The sequence below is a fragment of the Electrona antarctica genome (assembly GCF_951216825.1).
Source record: "Electrona antarctica genome assembly, chromosome: 3".
In the NCBI taxonomy this organism is placed as follows: Eukaryota; Metazoa; Chordata; class Actinopteri; order Myctophiformes; family Myctophidae; genus Electrona; species Electrona antarctica.
In genome coordinates this window covers 37,767,316-37,788,519 of record NC_136808.1, presented here as the reverse complement: position 1 = coordinate 37,788,519, position 21,204 = coordinate 37,767,316, and the positions used below count along the sequence as shown (strand labels likewise).

Genomic DNA, 21,204 nt, shown 5'->3' with positions numbered 1-21,204 from the left:
CAGGCGAAGAAGCAGCAACTCTACTCTGAATGTCTCTACTCTGTGTGCATTTATTGATAAAGACATTTGCACTTTAGTTGTCCCTGCAGAATTGGCTTCACATTATGCATTAGTTCAGTGGTTATCAACCTGTGGTCCGAGGACGACCAGTGGTCTTTGATGGGGGTTCCAGGTGGTCCGCAGCTAAATGATGGAGAAATGGACCCTTACAGGTCCATTTGGTTTGGTTTCATTTTATGGTCTCAAGAGTTAAATTATTGTTAAACATCTGCATTAGCCTACTGAATTTATAAGAAGTCTACACAATTTCAGAATTTGGAAGAATTATTATTTTTGATCAACGTCTGTTATCTCTCCTTTAGCATGGAATTGTGGATAAAATCCTATCCAACGATAACAAAATATTATTGTTTTGGGTCTGAGAGGCTAAATCTCATCAAATGGCGGTCCGTGGCTCAAATGCAGAATAAATAATGCACCCACTGATTATTAGTTAATAATCTATGACAGGGCACTATCAAAGCGTGTCCCCATCCTCAGTTTGTCGTCAGCGGAAGCCGGTTGCTTTTAAAACCCTAGTGGAGCATACCATTAGGTGTTGTAGTATGGGACAGTCCTGCAATACTTCCTGTGGGGATGAGCCTAGGGATGGTGGTGGTGGAAGGGTAGGGGGGGATCGTGAGGTTGAAGCCTAATCCAGCTCTCTCTCAGCAGCACCGTCGGCCCACAGGCTAAACTACACTGACATGAAGGCTCTGCAAACACGGATTGGATTTTAATCTTTTATTTATTTTATTTAGTATTTTATATTTGTGGTGTTAACCATAGATGTTTTTACACCCCATTGCAGGATATTTGTTTAATTTTTGACATCAAGGGAATAACAAGAAGTTGGGTAAGTTAGATTTGTTTTAGTTGTGCTGCTGAAAATGACAAAATGTTTTAGTTACAACCATACTGTTGTTCATCAAAGGACAAATTATAAGTAAAAGTAATCCCGTCTTCATGATTTGTTCTTTGGATAGACAGATTAACTAATATTTGTGCTGAAAATCACAGAAAAATACCAAAATACCAAATACCAACCTTAATAAATTATGCACCAGCTCGGTTTGTGAGATATGGTTGCATAATTATTTATGTTAATTATGTTTATTTTATTCATTCATCTCCAGTCTAAAATAGTACATACATGCAAAGTATATGCCACTTGTTAATATTACATTTAACAACAAATATCTCTTTCAAAAAGTATATTAGTCAGTTAAGGACGTTATGATGACACGAAGGTATTTTATGTTATTGTATTTTATTGCATTGTTATACCATACTGTACATGTACAAGTAGGAGTCTGCAACCAGACTTTATAATACAGGATTCCACATCCCAAACTCTAGACTATCTTGGAAAATGTAATCATGACCTGAATGAAGATTTATTCAATAGCCCTAAAATATAGGATTCAGAACACTGTATTATAATGTAATTTTGTCAATGAAGGACTTTAACGGCCATTCATCAAAATGTGCAAGCAGGTGTCTGTTCCATTTGATAAGAGCAATATTATTTATGTTCAGTGGTAGATATAATTGTTTGTTATTGTGGTGGTGGGGGTGTTGGTTGTTGTTGTTGTTGTTGTTGCTGCTGCTGCTGTTGTTTAAAACTAAACTGTGAACTGTTTGATTGTACCGTTCAATAATCCAAACACATTGCCATTCTGTGCAATCCATCGACCAGGAATATGTTTAGGGCCCTGAATGAAAGGTACTGTAAGGCCATCTTACTGCATGTACAAAACTAAATGAAAACTGGGAGGATTGTCCCTGGATTACATTTTGTGACTGTTAGTTAAATCAACTATCTCATAGTTGGTTCTACCATCACAATTTATACTGTATAGCGGCTAGTCTGTAGCCTCTGTAGCTCTGACCTTTGTACTCCATATGATTTATACTTAGTTACACGCCAGTGTCTCAAGCTGAAAATAGCCGATCTACAAGCTCACAGTGTGCCGCGCTGCGCAGCGTTGTGAGCTTGTAGATCAGTTATTTACAGTGTGAAGTTTTACGTGCTATTGGATTATTGTCTTAAACCCAAACCACACCAAAGGTCGGGTTGGGACAAAACTGTTTTTAAGGTAGACCCTAGACCACACCAATACAACTCATTGAGTTGTAATGAGTTGCATTGGTGTGATCTACTGGGCTTTATACTACTTAATTGTGGCTGATATAATGCTTCAAATGTTTTACCGGTATGTGACATTAGATCAACAATACACGGAGAAGACTGGATCATCACTTAGATCTGCATTGTACATACATTGTCATTTAATCTCATAGAGTCATAGTAGGATCAACAATCTATCTGACCATTGCACAGCCTGAGCAGAATGGTGCATTTCTACCATTATCTACAAATGGTACTTGTTGCACTTTCCAACTACTTTCGACTACTTGCTCTGCCCTGTAATGGAAAGATCTCTGGTTAAACATGTGATAGATATTTATTATTTTAACTTTAAACTGCTATGTTTTACCGAAAACGAAAGTTTGCAATCAATACGTTGTGAGCTTGTATAGATCTGCTATTTCCCCCGGATGTTAGGCCCAGAATAGGGATGCTATAGGGTTCAAATGTGTAGTCAAAATGAAAGTGTATGCCACAAACATTACATGTTCCTTTGTAATTTAATGTATTAATGGCATACTACATACACAATATATTATTGACCCACAGTGACTGAGTGATTACCAAGCAGGTCAGTCACAGAAATCATCAGAGGGATTGACCAATGATCTCTGCAGGCCTTCAGTGGATTATGTCACTATAATATGTTTTATTTTTTTATTTTTTTGGTGCAGTGGGCAGTCTGCGCCCCTTTTTTACTGAGAGAATAGGAAAGCTGAGAAGGAGACAGCTATGGGAGACAGACAGTAGGAAAGCTGAGAGGGAGACAGTGCAGGAAAGACATGACAGTTAGAATGAGGAAGACAGTGCAGGAGAGACGGACAGCTTTGAGTGAGAGAGTGAAGCAGAGACTACATAATTGAATCCTAGACCAGGGTTGTCTGTGGTTCCAGAATTCAAAATCTCATGTTGTCTGTGGACACATTGTTTACATTTAACATTCAGAGTAACTATTCAATGTGTGAGAAGTTGCAGGTCAGTTTACTATTTAACAAGACACATGCCTGCAGCATGGACAGATTAGACAGTGAAGCAACTAATCGATTATTTAAAAAATAAATGACAATTGATTTTGGGGGGACATTTTGTATTGTAGGTGAGAAAATGATTTTGAAAATAACAGATCTACAAGAAAACAACACATGTGAGCTTGTAGACTGATTTTTCCTTGACGCCGTTGTACGATCAACGATTTAATCAACGATTGATCATTTAATCATTTTCTTCAACCCTATTGTCAGTGGAAGAGGTGTCACTAATTTGTCATTTAGAATTGATGATGAATGTGAAGTCTTGAAACCCAAATCTGTGTAGAAGAATTTGTAGTGAATTGACAGTCAAATGGTCTACTATTTCATGAAGTCTTTTGAAATTCAACAAAACCCATGTTGGCAACAATGTATTGGCAGCTGATGCGATCATACAGTATCACTGTTAATTCAAGCAGTGGTGGAAAAAGTACTCAAATCACATGTTTTACTTAAGGAAAGTATCAATACTGCAATGTAAAAGTAGGCCTACTCTGTTAAGTAAAACTCCAAGGTATTGAGTAAAATAACAAAAGTATTGGTGTTAAAATGTACCAAAAGTAGAAAGTAATCATTAGGCAGAATGTCCCATTGTTTCAGGTGTTCAAATGTCTAAAATGTATTTAAAAATATTTTATGAAAAAATAAAAGAATAGCAGATCTACAAGCACACAATGCGTCGAAAATGTGTTTTACATAATGTCTGCCTCCTGGTGGCGCTATAAAGAGCAGATGTGAAAAATTCCAGGCAAAGGTTTTTCCTTGGCCTCTAGGGAGTTGGCATACAAAGTTATCCACAGATCCGTGCAGTTAGAGGTAAAAACACTTTTCTGCCAGTTATAGCGCCACCATGAGGCTGAGTTGAAAATGTTCATGTGGAATTTCTTCCTCGGCCTAGTGGGAATGTGCGTGCACAATTTCACGGAAATCACACAATGTGTTCATGATTTGCAGCATTTTGTTTGAAACTGAGCACTCCTGCTTGCTTTGGAAGCCAATCTTAGCCAATCAGGATGGAGTCTGAGAAATCTGAAAGACCCGTTTCGTTGATTGGCTCTAGAGAGACTGTGTACCAATTTGCGTGATGTTTGGACAAAATCTGTAGGTGTACTGTCCAAAAACTTGTTTTGCACAAAGCGGCCTCCTGGTGGCGCTATAACAGGCCGTTCTGGAAATTTTGGGGCAGAGGTTCATCGTTGGCATCCAGGGAGTGTGTGTGCAAAATTTGGCATCGACCGGGTTAACGGTGCCGGAGATTAGATGATCACAGACGGACGGACGGACGGACACACGAACACACGGACGGAGTGCAAAACATACTCTCTCCCCATGCCTTCGGCCTGGTGGAGACAAGGAGACAATAAATATACAGGATACATTTCATATGGCTTCTCCAACAGCCGAACAGTCAGCGTCATTATCTTTCTAGCCAGGACTAGGGTACTAACCGCAGATGGAGGAGACCTCAAAACAATAAAATAAACAAATAAATTATATATGTAGGCTAAATTTCATATACCGTGCGGGGGAGAAGAGAGAAGAGAGAGAGAGAGAGAGAGAGAGAGCATTGCGTTTAAAATCATTGAGGATACAGGTTCGGTTTTAGGACAGATAATTTCCCTGTCCTTTATAATTGTGCTGAAAACCTTGACCCGTCCGCCTGCCCCACGGGTCAACCCACGGGACTGCCCAGTACTACTCTTCTATACCTGTGTCTATATTGACCCATTCCACAGAGGCATTTGCGTTGTACAAAGATATTATATGCAAAGTAAAATACCACAGAATTGATTTGCCACTCCAAATATAGGCCTACTTGAGTGAATTGCTTTTCTCAGACACAAAGGTGTTTGGTAAAGTCATTTGTGAAATTGCTGTTTCCTTTCCTAATTTGCAGGATGGTCTATTTGTTTCATGTTCATATTGATTTTTCTAGGTCCAGTGGCACTCTTTGACTTCAAATGTGTTCAGTCAGAGTATGAGTAGACCAGAGAATGACGTATTCAAACTTATTTTTGGGGCGCCCGCTGGCCAAGTGGTCCAGGCACATGCCACATACAGGCTCTGCTGGCCTGACAGCGCGTTGCGTGTTCGAGTCCCGTTCATGACGACCTTTGCTGCACGTCTCCCTTCTCTTTCTCCCTCTTTCCTGTCTGTCTTCACTTACTATCAATAAAGGCAGAAAGGCCAACAAACAACAAATCTTTGACTTTAAATGCATTAAGCCAGAGAATGAGTAGACCCTGACCTATTCAAATTTGTGAGTATGTACACACAGTGAAATCCTCAGTGAAATGTCTTTCTTTGAACTTTGAAATATACTGAAGTACCACAAAATTCATATGTATCTATCCATAAACACAAACAAAGAGAGAATCAGAGATTGACAATTTGACAATTTGCCTAGCTCCCTGTGCATAAAAATACACCCCCCCCCCCCCCCCCCATGACAGAACATAAGCAATTGCCTAGCTTGCCTGTGCAAGTGTCCTCACTCCTCACCCTCAGTCAGAACTAGCCTGCGGCACGACAGTGTGATATGAGTGTGATATGAGTCTGGACAATAAGCCAGGCTACCTCAGAACACCATCAGTGATCATGTGGTAGAAGTTGTTTACCTTTGCAGCTTGATTGATTGTACATTATCCTTCAAGTTCACGGTATCTTTTTCAGCCAGTCTGACTGTAACTTTGTACACACACTCCCTGGATGCCAACGATGAACCTCTGCCCCACATTTTCCAGAACGGCCTGTTATAGCGCCACCATGAGGCAGACATTTTTTACCTAAAACTGCACCGATCTGCGTGAAACGTTGCATGCACACTCCCTAGAGGCCAAGGACAAACATTTTACCTGCATTTTCCGCATCTGCCTTTTATAGCGCCACCAGGAGGCCGACTTTTGTAAAACACATTGTTTGATATTACTCCTCCAGATTCTGTCCAAAAATCTCACAAATCGTTACACAGTATCTCTATGGTCATGTGCTGAAGTCGGATCTGTCCCATATTTCATATTCCATCCTAATTGGCTATAATTGGCTTTCACAGTTTGCAAGATTGAACAAAAGCCTCAAATCATGAACGCAGCATGCAATTTACGTGAAACCTTTCACACATTTTCTTACTAGGCTGAGGAATATATCCCACCCTTTTCACATTGGCCTATTATAGCGCCACCAGGAGGCCACAACCTGACCTGCCCTGGTGGAGACCTGTGCCCTGAGGGGCACTTTTTCTAGTTTCTTCTTTTTTGCCGATGGTTCCCAGATTGATAAGACCCCCATGGAGATCCATGCCCAATCTGGCTATAAGCAATACCCATTGCCGTTCCACTTCCACCCATCTGTCTGATTGATTGATTGATTGATTGAAGAATTTATTAACAGTTTGCAGAATTACAGTACATTTCAAGCACAAACTCAATACAAAGGCTGTGTCCCTTTTATGCCCATATGGAGATTTCTGTATCTGTCTCTCTGTGTCCCTCTGGAGTTCTGTGTCAGGCATGCCCAAATATGGAGTGTTGTGATGTCAGAACAGGCCAGCTCCATATATGGAGCCTGGGCACTTGGGCACGTTCCCGAGTTCCGTGCATTACAGACGTACGTACAGACGTACAGAGACGTGGTGCATTTATAGATAGATTATTATTATTAATAGTATTATTATTATATTTTTACGAATCCAACAATCTATATTAACATACTGTAATTCTGTAACCTGCTGCTGGTATGGCAGTTCAAAACTGCTCTTTCCAAAAAGTTACCTCAATGACCTGACTAACATCCTATCAGTCAGCAGTAAAGTAACCTCAATGACCTGACTAACATCCTATCAGTCAGCAGTAAAGTAACCTCAATGACCTGACTAACATCCTATCAGTCAGCAGTAAAGTAACCTCAATGACCTGACTAACATCCTATCAGTCAGCAGTAAAGTAACCTCAATGACCTGACTAACATCCTATCAGTCAGCAGTAAAGTAACCTCACTGACCTGAGTAACATCCTATCAGTCAGCAGTGGTGGAAAAAAGTACTCACATTCTTTACTAAAATTATCAATACTGCAAAATAGAGTCTGGAATTCAAAATGTACTTGAGTAAAAGCTCAAACGTATTGGCATCAAAATGTACTTAAAGTACCAAAAGTAGAAAGTTCTAATTATGTACAGTAGAATGTTCCATTTCAGGATTTTAAATGTATAGAAAATGTTATCTTTTGAAAATAGCAGATCTACAAGCTCGCAATGTATCGCATTGGATCATCTATTTTCAAATGGCCGAAATGTATATACGGCTGAAGTGGTTAATCAATGTATATTTTGTAATAATTTTCAATGTACAACGTAACTAGTAACTAATGTTTTCAAATACATGTAGTGGAGGAAAACGTATACAATATTTGGATCCGATATTGGAAATTGGAAATACTCAAGTAAAGTACAAATACCTCAATATGGTACTTAAGTACAGCACTTAAGTAAATGTACTTAGTTACTTTACACCAGTGCCAGCCACCCACCCTCTTCACTGTGAGATTGTATATATTCTGGCTGCTGCATTTACTATGAAATCCTGCGTCTCCTGTCCGTCACACCTCCATATACAGTATTGTTGCCAATCCATCATGCCTTGTGACATCACGTGACATCATGGAGACCTTTAGATCTCCATATATGGATCTGACCTCACCTCATGACATCACGTGACATCATGGAGACCCTTAACGCCTCCATATATGGTCACACCTCATGACATCACGCCTCGTGAGTCGTGACCAGTCACGACACCATATATGACCATCCCCATATTATGAAGTAAGACCGTCTCCTTTAGTTGTTTTTGGGAGAATATTGGTGACATGCTGAACTTGTAAATGATGTCCTGAATTTTTTTTTTTCTTGGATTGATTGATTGATTGAATACTTTATTGGCAGTAATCAGTACAGGGTACAGTCAGACAGAAATGTAATCAGTACAGGGTACACTGGTACAGTCAAACACACGTCCAATGGAATCACCGGAAAAAGTCCTTGCGGTCTTGTTTCCATTCAGGTCCTGGGTATTCAATTAATAATCATGACATGAAAAATAACAACAAAAATCAAATCATCATAAAAGGTAAAAATCACACCTGTGTGAAGTGAGGGGCGCTTTACCAACCCTTACCATCTTACATCATCGCGATATCATATAATAACATCATATGCCGATTTGCTCAGTGACAGACAAAACAAACATTAAACTCTGTTCATTGTTAATGGCATTTAATGTTTGTGTTAGTGACAAAACAAACATTAAACTCTATCCATTGTCAATGGCATTCTTAATGTTTGTCTAGGAAAGACAAAAATTAAAACTGTATAGGAGGAGCTAGCACCCCTCAAAAATACCAAAAATATGTACAGGTTGGGGAACAAAGAAGGGGTTATAAGGAGATGGGTGTAGTCACTAGACTAAGGGAGGGGTGGGGGGGTAATAATTTCCTCTCCCTTTGGCATTCTGAAAGGAGGATTTTTATGCCTGTTTTAAAGGACACCAGGGATTTGCATTTTTTGAAAGAGGGAGTCAGGGCATTCCACACTTGGGTGGCAGTGCTGTAGAAGGAGAATTTGCCCATGTTTGTTTTGAAAATGGGTGGTACCAGATCGTTGTTCTCGCTTCCTCTTGTATTGTGTCACTCACTTTTTTGAGGTAGTGTGTCAGGTATGCGGGTACAGAGGGCATAGAGGGCAAAGCTGCATTTCAATTTTAAATGTCAGTCCCAATTTCAATTGCTTAACTCTGTTTTCTACCCCGTGCCACCCTAGACTATCAAAATGGGTTGCAAAAAGATGGGTCATGGGCCTCAGACCGAGGAGTAATCGAATTCGTTTGTTTTGGGAGGTTTGTAGCTTGGCCTTTAGTGTCATAGGGATGTTTGAGAACCAAGAGGTGCAAGCATAGTCAAAGTAGGGCTGAATTAGGGCTCCAGCTAGAGTCTTAGAGCACACAAACAAAGACATTCTGCCCAGAAATCTTGTACTTTTTTGATTACCCTTGTTGCCATGCTTTCACCTGTCTGTTTGTTGTCAAGAATTGCAGCCAAAATATGTAATCTCTTCTTTGCTGGAGATTGCTATGTCGTCAACTCTGACCTTGAAATCATTTCCATTTACTTTACTGAGAGCATGTTTGGACCCACAAAGAATGGATTGTGTTTTTCCGAGATGTAGTGAGAGTTTGTTATCGGTAAGCCAAGTTTGGATTTTGGATTTGGTTCTGAACTGAGAGCCTCCTCAACCTGCATGTTGTCCTCCCCCGAGATCAGGAGTGCTGAGTCGTCAGCAAATAGGAACAATTTGCAGTTACAGGCAGCATTCATGTAAAGTAGGAACAGTAACGGCCCTATAGAATGCTTCCTTGGGGAACCCCACAGTTCCCTGGGAGGGGAGGGGACATGGTTCCTTTGATGTCACCCAATTATTGTTCTCTTCCCTCCAGGTAGGATGTCATCCAGTTTAATGATGCACTATCAAAACCGATCACCTTCAGTTTGTCCAGGAGAATTGAATGATTTACAGTGTCGAACGCTTTTGGAGGTCCATGACCATGCCACAGTATTTGCCTGAGTCTACCTCACGTTTAATGTAGTCGTTCAAATACAGTAGGCATGCGTCAGTGGAGTGGGATGTTCTGAAGCCAGATTGGAATTCAAACAGCAGTTTATGCTCGTCTAGGTAGCTGCTGATTTGTTTGTGAATTAATCTCTCTATAACCTTTGAGGTGGAACAAAGGATGGAAACGAGGCGGTAGTTGCCAGGTTCTAGTTTGTTTCCTTTTTTGTACAGAGGGATTACTCGCGCCACTTTGAAATCCTGTGGTACGTGACACTGACTGATGGATACATTTGAAATGTGGGCTACTATTGGAGCAATAGAGGCTGCCGCATCTCTGAGGAATTTGGTGGGGACGTTGTCATGACCGGTGGCTTTGTTTGGCTGAAGGGCGATGAGTTTTCACAAGTTTAAAAGAGAATGCATCTTTTTTAGCTCCTATGCAGAACTTTATCCAGCACTTCAGTCTTGTGTGCAGCATTCATTATTTTATTTTTGTATGAGATTCTAGAATTATAAAGTCAACTTGAGACCACTGTTGTTTTTCCTCAGTCTGAGTCCGTTTGATGTATGTAGGCTTTTTGAACTTTATCATCGCACATCTGCGTCTCGCTGCAAAAGCAATTGCCCTCCGGCGACATATAAGACGGGGAGAATTACATTAGAGTTATTTTAATCAAAATATAGATAGAGAATAGAGATGGAGAGCGTCAGACGATCAAGTGAGACAGAAAGAGAGAACGAGGAGAGGGAGTGAGCATGCAGTCTACAGTGTGAGTTATGTAAGCTCCATCTGTGCCTGAGTAGTCCTGTAGCATGGGCAACTGGCGGCCCGGAGTCCACATGCCCTCACCTTCACTTAATGCGGCCCGCAACCGCAAGTTCATATCAGAATATTGATATATTATTGATTTCAGCTGTTAAAATTCCAAACATGGTTTAATTACTTTAGCTTAATGATAGTATTACAATCTTAGTCTTTTTTATGTCCAATGCAATTTGCATTTAAATTCATAAAGTAAAACTAAATGTATTTTAAATTAAATAAAAATGTTACATTTCAGGATTCCATTTCCAATAAAAAAATCACACCTGTGTGAACTGAGTGGTGCAACTCCCCTCTCCCCCTGCCTCTCTCTCTCTTTCTGTGTAATTAGCACTAGGCAACAGTGCAACACTATCTCTCTCTCTCTGTTTCTGGCACAACAGCGCCACTTTTGCCCCTACCCTTTAGATCAAGAGTTATGAACGTTTTGTTTTAAGATTTTCGGTCTCATCCACTAAAACGATTTCCAACCAGCATCGAATGTTGCCCAACAGGCCTGTGGAGCGATGCGCTCTGTTATGATATCATTAAAGTTCCATCCTTTTATTAATCTCCGTCCTGAGCGTCGAGCGTTACTATGTGATAGGACGGAGACCTCTGTTTATGCCACTCAGGGTGTTAATGTATGTTTTGTATTAATGAAAATCTATAAAATAACTAGTAACTAAAGTTTTCAAATAAATGTAGTGTAAGTACAAGTAAAAGTACAATATTTGGATCTGAGATGTGCAAATACCTCAACATTGTACTTAAGTACAGTACTTAAGTAAGTTTAGTTAGTTACTTTCCACCACTGCTTACTGTTATGTAGAAATACTTTGTTACAAGTAAAAGTCCTGTATTCAAAAATGTACTTTTTGTTACAGAAAAAGGCCCATTTCACAATCATGTGAATTGTTAGTTATGCCTTAATGTTCTCATTTATGTCGCAGCTGATAAATGTTAGGCTGATTTTAATTAGGCCTACTACTATTTATCATTTAATTTACCATTTAATGTATGTTCTGAATTAATACTCTAAATCTGCAGCCAGATTTGACAAAGTTTTACTTTATATAACATTCGCAAGGGGCAAGAAACCTGAGTGCACGCATCCGCCTGGGTGACGGCAGACTGCTGGGCGAGCGCTGGCGTTTGGCATGGGGGGTCAGATCAACATATGGAATGAATTCTGTACTGGCCATATATGGAGCGTGTCTTGAGTGTACAGGGTGTGATGAGGTCAGATCAACATATGGAATGTCAGAACAGGTCAACTCCATTCATGGAGGTCTAAGGGTGGCAGTGTCTTGAGTGTACAGGGTTCGATGAGGCGTGATGTCACGAGGCGTGATGGACTGACAACCATATATGGAGGCGTGACTGACAGACGGATCAATGGACAGGTTTTTCAGGTTTTCCTACGGTCGCAAAAAGATATGTGAAAACAAACACAGGGAGGTACTTCCTTGGCCCACTGGCAGTGTGCACAAGAATTTTACACGGATTGGACTATATAGTTTAGCTCTGGACCCCGATGTCAGACTCAGACTCATGACTGTAGGACTGTTATACGTCGGACCAAACACATGCACCGGGACACACAGAGACACAGACAGACTCACAGACAGAAAGAGGCCTAGATGTCTCCCCTCCTATATGGAGGCATGGAACTACGCCATAAAAAGATCATCTGAATCTACTTTATCATACATTACATATACTGTAGTACCATATTCATACATGATCCTTCTGATCTCCATGGCTGGGATAACTTATGCTCTTTCTATTTGGTTGACTATATTGTTGGCGATGTATGGAACTAGGAATTCTATCCTCGCACCTATATGTTATTCTGGATGAGTGACTATTGTAGTGGATTATTTAGAATTGATGTCAGTCTTTAAGAAATAATCAAGGTAGAGAGTGGAATGAAACATTTAATACAAAAGCTTCCGGATAGCCCAGGGAGACTGCGTGCAACGCAGCCTCCAGAGCTGTTTACATGTGTCCCTCTTATACACAACAAGAGACCATAAATGCACTGGAGGTGTGGTTAGTGGACATGGTCAAACAAGGAGCTATGTAAGAATACTTCATCTGACAGGCAGCCAACAGGTGAAAGCCTTGTTTCATATTCATAATTCCCATTACACTATGAGGTAAATACATACACATTGTGCTTGCAGTGTACAAAGGAAGTTCACATTAAAACCCCATTAACTGCTGTGATTGTCACAGACACTCTGCAGTGCCATACAGTATGTCCCATATTATTATTTCGAGTGAAAATCACTTTACTACACATTATACTTCAATGGATTTTGCATTACTGTTTTGGGAATTCAATGCCACTGTCTTGTCTGGACTTGTTTTCTGTCCTGGGAGCATTAAATGGAATCCCACACTCCTCTCCAAACACCATAATCCATCACTGCCATTGCCACACCGCTTTGCTTCAACAGAAAAACAAGCTCTCTCAGTCTTTCAGTCATTCAGTCAGTCACCTTTGTGAATTCCATCGCGTGGAAGCAATAAACTGAAGTAGGGAGAAAGCGAGTGAGAGAGAGTGAGAGAGAGAGAGAGAGAGAGAAAATTTCTAAGCTGGATTAAATTCGCCAGCACTCTTGTTAGCCATATGACAACAGGAGGGGTTGCCCCCGGTGTAGGCCTAAACTAGACTTTCTGTCTGTCTGTCTGTCTGTCTGTGTCTGTCTGCGTGCGTGCGTGCTGTCTGTCTAGGTACCAATGTGTTGAGGATGCAGCTTGGTTACAAATTTAAACTGCTTGTGTTCATATTTGGAAGCCTCATGTAATGTCCATAAATCAGTTGTGAGAGGCACAGGCCTGCCCAGATTGCAGGAATGCCCAAGCCAAGAGCTGCTAAGGCATTGGCAAAATTCTGTTCAGTGTGTGTGTGTGCGTGCGTGCGTGCGTGTGTGCGTGCGGTCGTGTGTGTGAAAATTCTGACCAAAGCACACCAAACCTAACCTGACTCCGCCAGATGGGGCAGGCCACAAAACGGCATGGCCAATCAGCAGCAGCTATCCCGCCTCTAGCTGCTGCTGATTGGCCAGGCCGTTTTGTGGCCGGGCATCAAGTCTGCCTGAGAGTTCCCAGATGGGAGCAGGAGGGGGGAACCCAGTGTACTCTCTGTGCCCCATCTGGCGGAGTCAGGTTACACCAAACCCAGGCCGAACCAAATTAAACCATGTCAAACTAAACTTAACTGAACTTAACCCGCTATTGTGGAAGTTGCTCAGTGGCGTTTTGAAGCACCTGCAAGAACGCTCTACTTCCGCATTTGACCACCAATAGTTGGTGGTCAAATGCAGAAGTGCAAACAAGCGCATGTTAAACCCAAGCTGTGCTGGGTTTCCTTGTGCGAAATGCACAGGCCCACCTGCAGTTCCAGATTTGAACAGTAGGCTTCACAGCTTCACTGTTGGCCAGCCGTTCTGGGGGCTTGGCCAAAACTAAAGCAGAACAAACATTCCTTCTGACGTCCTGTCTGCTCACTCCACATCCACCGAAGAGGCATTTCCACACTACTAAATCATACTGAAACCATACACATACTGCATACCATTGAACTTTAAAGATATGTATGACATTATCCTGCGGCTGCCCATAGCAATGCGTGGGTATTGTAAATGTTATTGTATGTCTGTCTGCCTGTCTGCCTGTCTGCCTGCCTGCCTGCCTGTCTGTCAGTCTGTGTCCAGAGCTAGTCTCACAAACCACTGGATCGCTCAGCGCCATATTTATTTTGCATACTTCCAGAAGGTCACAGTTTTCACATGTTTCATTCAGTTTTTCAAATGTCGTCTAACATTAATCTTATAATGCAAACCAAGATCAAACCAAGTGCATATTTGGAGTCATACATCACTACGTCATAGTTGACATAACAGGCTGGCGACATGAACTCCAAGATCCATATTAGAGATACATGTATTGCATATATACCGAGATCCACACATATATTTAATATATATATATATATATATATATTATCATTATTTTTAACAATTAATCTATGCCAATGATCTTAAATCCCTTTTAACCATTGGAGCCTGAAATGAGAATTAAATAGGTGTGGATCCCCTAAATATATCTCATATTGTCATGGTTTGTAAAACTCAATTAATGATCGATAAATAGACAATACAATAGTGATAGCAGGGTACCTCTGAATCACTGAATTGTGTTTTCTGATGACCTAATGCAAATGTTATTTGCCTGGAAGCCCCTTCAACCGCTGCACACACCACTAACTGATTGTGCACATCTGGTTGAAATACCTGGGTCTTGATTCATTAGACGTTGCACTAATTTCTACTACTCTTGGACTGAGGAACAGACCTGGTCAAGAAATTACAGTAATCTCTCTCTGGACAAGGAGGATTAGTGTCTTGTGTGTGTGTGTGTGTGTGTGTGTGTGTGTGTGTGTGCAATATACTCCCACATTATATTCTGTGAAGCGCATTGGGTTGCACAGGTATGTTGTATGTTTGTGCTACATAAATAAAGTTGGATTGATTGATTGATTGATTGATTGATGTCAGCTTGCGACGCAGTCCCGCCCCCTTTCATGACGACGCCAGGCCCAGAAAATGATTCCCCAATGCATTTTTCCCATAGACATTTCAAAAAGTATTTATTTAAAGACGGTTCGCCACGGACAAAGCCAACTCGAGTCGTGACAACTCATGACAACAAACACGATATTTTGGACCAAACAATTACAAAGAAGAACAAAAAAAGTGTTGTAACCTGCCGTTTTCTTCTTTCTAATTATTTGTTCGGCCCAAAAAATGTTGTTTGTTGTCATGATTTGTCAGGACAAGAGTTGGCTTTGTACAAGGCTTAAAAGGTCTTTAAATAAATACTTTTTGAAATGGCAGGAAAATGAACGGAGAATAATTTCCTGGGCCCTGGTAGGGGGCGGGTCTGCGACGCTCTATAGGGACAATAATGTATTGCTGTAGGCTGACTGTCTGCAAGATAATTCAGAGACCTGACATGCAGTACAGCATTCTAGAGTGGATTCTGGAATATCAGCAATATGCTATGGAGACTGTTCCAGAATGGCGTGTGTGTGTGTCATTGTAGAATAAAGCAATAAGCCACAAGGTGTCAGGTTACCGGGTATTTTATAATGGCTGAGAGGCGTAGTGGCGTAGTCACGGTGTGTGTCAGGTTGGGGACCCAGATGCAGAACAAGCAGGCAGGCAGGTAAAGTCCAGTATTTATTAGACAAAGAACACTTAACAGCTTACATGGTGACGAGGCAACAGCAGGACAAAACAGGCAGGAACACACAGTAACATCAAACTTGGATCTGGCCATGTGAGAGCAGAATGAGTCCAGTACTAGTGTCATCAGGCAACTGCAGGCTAATGACAGAATGGAGACAGGTGTGTAACAGGGGATGAGGTGAGACAAGACAGGCAACAACTAGGCAAACAGGAAACACTAAGACAACACTACAAAATAAGGGTATACAGTAAACAGTTCACAGTAAGATCATGACACCGACCCTCTCAGACAAATGCCTCAAATGCCGAAAGAATAATGGGCCTTCATATGAAAAAGGTTGAAAACCACTGACATAATATGATTAGACTCAGAACTCCTACACAGATCTTCCCTGTTCTTACTCTGTGTTGCATACACGATACGGTACAGTATATCTGATAGTTATCTCAATATTAAAGTATTTGCAGCATGTATTGATGTAGCCACGTTTGTTTGTTTTTTTTAGGTTCAGCATGCTGCTCAATTTAGACCAGAGGAACTAACGCTGTTTCACTCCAGCTGTTGAGGCTAAACTAAATAAACTCATCCAGACACCATAACAGCTGCAACCTCTTCACAACTGGAACACACCTGTAGAGCAGCTGCAGCATTAACCCTGTGAGTATATAGACAGAGTGGGAAAACGGTCTATCACATTTACATTTAAAGGCATTTTCTGATGTTAGTCACTAGAAAGGAAAAACAACAGTGGTGGGAAAAGTACTACATGTTTTACTTAAGTAAAAGTATCAATACTGCAATATAGAAATACTCTGGTACAAGTAGCCTAAGAGTCTGGAATTCACTTCACTTCACTTTCAATGTTTTATTTTGGTCTTCAGTTCATGTACAATTTACAATTTACAATTTAGGCATTTAGCAGACGCTCTTAATCCAGAGCGACTTACATTAAGCAATAACAAAAAGCATGGCATACATCACATGTATAAAAAGTAGTTATCATGAATCATGCGTAAACTAAGAACGTAACAGTGGAGTATCTACTATACATACTATACTATATAATATATTATACATGTGTACTATAAAGTGCTATGACTACATAAAGTGCAATTCTAGAGCTGTCTACATAACAAGCTATAAGTCTGTTTAAAATACTATCTAAGTCTACATAATGTGCTATCTAAGGGGGCTAGGCTAGGGCAAGTGCTACGGCCATGGTGGAGTCTGAAGAGGTGGGTTTTCAGACTACGGCGGAAGATTGGGAGTGAATGAAACAGTATATAAATAAGATACATTGCTTTTACTGAATTCAAAATGTACTTAAGTACAAAAGTTACAAAAGGTATCAAAATGTACATAAAGTACCAAAAGTAGAAAGTACAACTCATTGTGCAGAATGTCCCATTTCAAATGTTTTCAAAAGTTTTCAAATGTATAAAAATCTTTTGGAAATAGTAGATCTACAAGCTCACAATGCGTTGCATAGCAACGCAATGTGAGCTTCTAGATCGGGTATTTTCAAATGGCTGAAACATATATAGTGCTGAAGTCATTAATGTATGTTTTGTAATAACAATCCAAATCTACAAAGTAACTAGTAACTAAAGCCGTCAAAAGTACAATATTTGCATCTGAGATGTAGTGGAGTATAGAAGTAAAAGTATTGGAAGGTTTATGATTAATTAAAAATGGTGGACCCTGTTGAAAACAAGTGTAATGCTTTATAATGGTGTCGTTGATATGTACCCATTCTGCATACTGTTAATAAATCAATCAATCAATCCATCAATCAATCAAAAGACTCAAGTAAAGTCTGTCTTCATAGGGGCAGCAGCACTCCACTGACATCAACACACAGAGACAGCAGCCCTCCACCCCGCCGAGGGATCCTGCCCATTTAGCCAACAACAGACAGACAGACGACTTTCCCCCACACAATAAAAACGGCTACGCTGTTGAACCCCCTCTCCCTTCCGGCCCTACACTCTATGCAGAAGCTATGGATGACGACCCCTACCAGAACAACGTCAACCAGCAGGGGAGCGTGGAGGGTGGTGGGGAGTACACGCCCGTCGTAGAAGGCAGCGGGCCGGACGGATACCCCTACCAGACCGACTTCCCCCAGAAGGAAAAAGACGAGGATGCCGTCAGTGGAGACACAGAGGGACACGATGAGGACGATCAGATGTACGAGGGGGAGTACCAGGGCGTCCCCCACCCCGACGAGATCAAGGAGGCGAGGAGGGCGGCACGCATCGAGGCCAGGTGGGTCATCATCATAAACAGGTGTCATCATGTTGTTTGTACACGGACAAAATGTGTCCGTGCTGTGGCAAGACTTGTCCTTGTACACGGTAGATTCTAGATTTTGTTTTTACATGCCTTATTTTGTTCACAAGACCCAATTACTGAATGCCAGTCTCCAGGTTATATTCAAGATGGCGTGCCATGATCTCCCCCCCCCCCCCCCCCCCACCCCAAAAAAAAACATAGGAAGATTTTTTCAAAAAAGTGTACAGAAAGTGCACCACCAGTTCATTAAGAGTATACCTGGTTTTCACCTTAGCACCACCCACCTGAACTTAAGCCTCGCCCACAGCAGTTGTTGTATGATAGGGGGAGGGGTTAGGGTTATTAAAGTGGTGTATTTCGACAAATTCCAATCCCCCAAATCTCGGCAAACTCGCTCACTCACACTCGGTCATGGTGGTGTTACGGTGAAATGCTGAAATATGTGACAATCGTGTTGACATCACATAACGTCAGTGTCTGAGCGTAAATTATTGTGGTTTGTTTATTTGTTCTACCTAGCGGTAATTAGGCCACATATTAAAGACCTCCATGTAAGTTATGTGAACTCTGCAAGAGGGTCACATATGTCGGCAGGTCACCAATTTCACCGCAACAACTCCATGCTGGAGTGAGCGAGTGTGAGTGAGCGAGTCGCCGATATTTGGGGGAATTTGGCTTTGGCCTTTTGACTCAAAGGCTTTCAGCTTTCAGGAAGAAACCAAAAATACACAGGGAAGACATTTTAACCACTATTCTAACCACACCTGGATACAACAACCGTATCAGTGAGAATAAAAGGCGGTTAAAAAGACCTCCCTATACAAATTTCCACTTAAAAATTGTTAAGGAACTAGCAAACCTGAGGTCCAGTGGGAGGCTGTTCCAGAGTCTGGTACACTCGGAGTTATGCAGGCCCTTGAAATAAATAAGTTTGACGTGCACCACTGTTCCCATGCAGGAGGAAGGCCAAGGAGGCTGCGAGACAACAGGACGAGGAAGAAGATCTACCAGAGCAGTATGAGACCATCATGGAGGATTGTGGTCACGGTCGCTTCCAGTGGATGCTGTTCGTAGTTCTGGGCCTGGCGCTGATGGCCGACGGTGTGGACGGCTTCGTGGTGGGCTTCGTCCTGCCCAGTGCAGAGAAGGACATGTGCATCTCCAACGCCGACAAGGGCATGCTAGGTAAGAAGCGTTGGTTTTGAGAGCAAGTGAGCAGTTTTTTTGAGGGGCGCTAGTCCCCAACTCAGTTCCCAGCTTTGTGTGTCTGTGCGTTTGTACCACAAAATATGATGATTTGATTGGCTGAGCACAGAATGTGATGATGCATGATGATGATGTATGGTGATAAGAGCACCCCTCACTTCACATGAGTGTGATTTTTAGTTGTCTTTTTAATTAAATGTAATTTGGATTTTTGTAACGTTTTAGTCATCTGAAATGTTTTAGTTTTAGTCTAGTTTTTGTCGACTAAATGTTATCTTAGTCAAATAAATCTTCACGGTTATTTTGTCAACAAAATATTATTTTGGTGGGCCTTGATGGCATCTTAATGGCTGATTGTGTGTGTGTATGTGTATGCATGTATAATATGTATGTATTTATGTATGTATGTGTGCATATATATTATACCTTGTCTAAGTTAAACGCAAGTCGGTCTTCTGTCCATTATCTCCTTATGTTCTTTTCTTTCTCTCTCTCGCCCTCCACTTTAGTCTCTATCTTGACCAAATGGACTACTTGAATGTACTCTCGATCAGTGTTATGTATACATTGTGTGATATTTATTTTTGTTTCATATTTTGGTGTCAGTGTGTTGGCACAGGAGTATTGAAAATTGTGTCAGAATAATCCTGTGAGGGATGGGCATTCATACAAGCTTGGTGAGCTTGTAGCTGTGAGCTTTTTCATCATACCTTTAGTTGACGAAATCAACACTGTGGGGTAAGAGAAAAATGTAACTGAATTAATTGAAATCCAAGCTGGCCAAATTTATTTAAATGATTTGAAAGCCAAGCTGTTGTGATGCAAATATTTAGTGTTGTGCAATTTTGCATCATGGAGGTCTGAGTGTTTGCAGGTTTTATTGCAATGCTGAGAAAGGCATGCTGTGTAAATGCGATTAAGGGCGTGTGTGAGTGGTGGCCACTTTAGTTATAGTGTGGGGATCTAACCTGTAACCTCATGCATATCAGAAGCCTTCAACCACATGGTCACCCTAGTGTCATCTGACAACTCACACATTTTAAGAGAGATGGATTAGAATGGCAATTTGCACTTGCAGTATCCCCATACTGAGTCATCAATGGAGGTGTACAGTAGGTATTTGTCCCCATCTCTCAGCTCCCCTGTCACGGTGTCACCCCTGCCTACACTGTCTGCGGTCTGCCTTTCATCTTTCCAGGCTCCACTGCACTTTCTCCTTCTCAGCTTTCCTACTGTCTGTCTCATGGGACTAAATACAGCTGCAAGTGTTGTGTTCACTCACCCTTAAGAAAGGCAATAATACAAAATCCCAGAAGCCTTGAACAGCTCACAGAATCCCTGGCATTATTTCAAGGCCTAACATTTAGCTACAGATAGTTGCTATGGCAGCTTGCACATCGCGTATCGTCTCCGCCAGGCCAAAGGCACATGGCCAAGACTATTGGCCCTATCTTGGGGGTGCCTTTATCCCGAAACTTCTTTGCCATATTTTACTATCTTGAAAAGCATTTTAAAATAGTTCAACTAGCCGATCTACATCGACACGTTGTGAGCTTGTAGATCGGCTATTTGAACTATTTTAAAAGGTTTTTCAAAAGAGTCAAAATGGAAAATAAGTTTAGCGATAAGGGGTACGGGTTGGCGCAAGATATAGCACTGTATGTTTTTGCCCGTATGTCAGAATTATGGGCAGTATCCATGCACACACACTCCCTGGAGGCCAGAGCAGAACCTCTGCCCCAAATTTCGACCTATTATAGCACAACCAGGAGGTCGATTAAAAAAACTAAATGTGATCAAGACGAATCTGTCCAATT

At 41.3% G+C, this 21,204-nt stretch overlaps 1 protein-coding gene across 2 annotated transcripts in view; it reads left to right on the top strand.

The window, feature by feature from the left end:
• Positions 1-17,753: 17,753 nt before the first annotated feature.
• Positions 17,754-21,204, top strand: part of LOC306920373 (synaptic vesicle glycoprotein 2B-like) — a 34,463-nt gene continuing 31,012 nt past the window's right edge. For both annotated transcript variants that reach the window (XR_013789649.1, XM_079497116.1), the window contains exons 1-2: positions 17,754-18,154; positions 19,140-19,366. Coding sequence is in view for 1 of the 2 variants with exons in the window: in XM_079497116.1 (XP_079353242.1) it covers positions 17,889-18,154; positions 19,140-19,366 (493 nt within the window). In the remaining variant the exon portion in view is untranslated. The remainder of the gene's footprint in view (positions 18,155-19,139; positions 19,367-21,204) is intronic.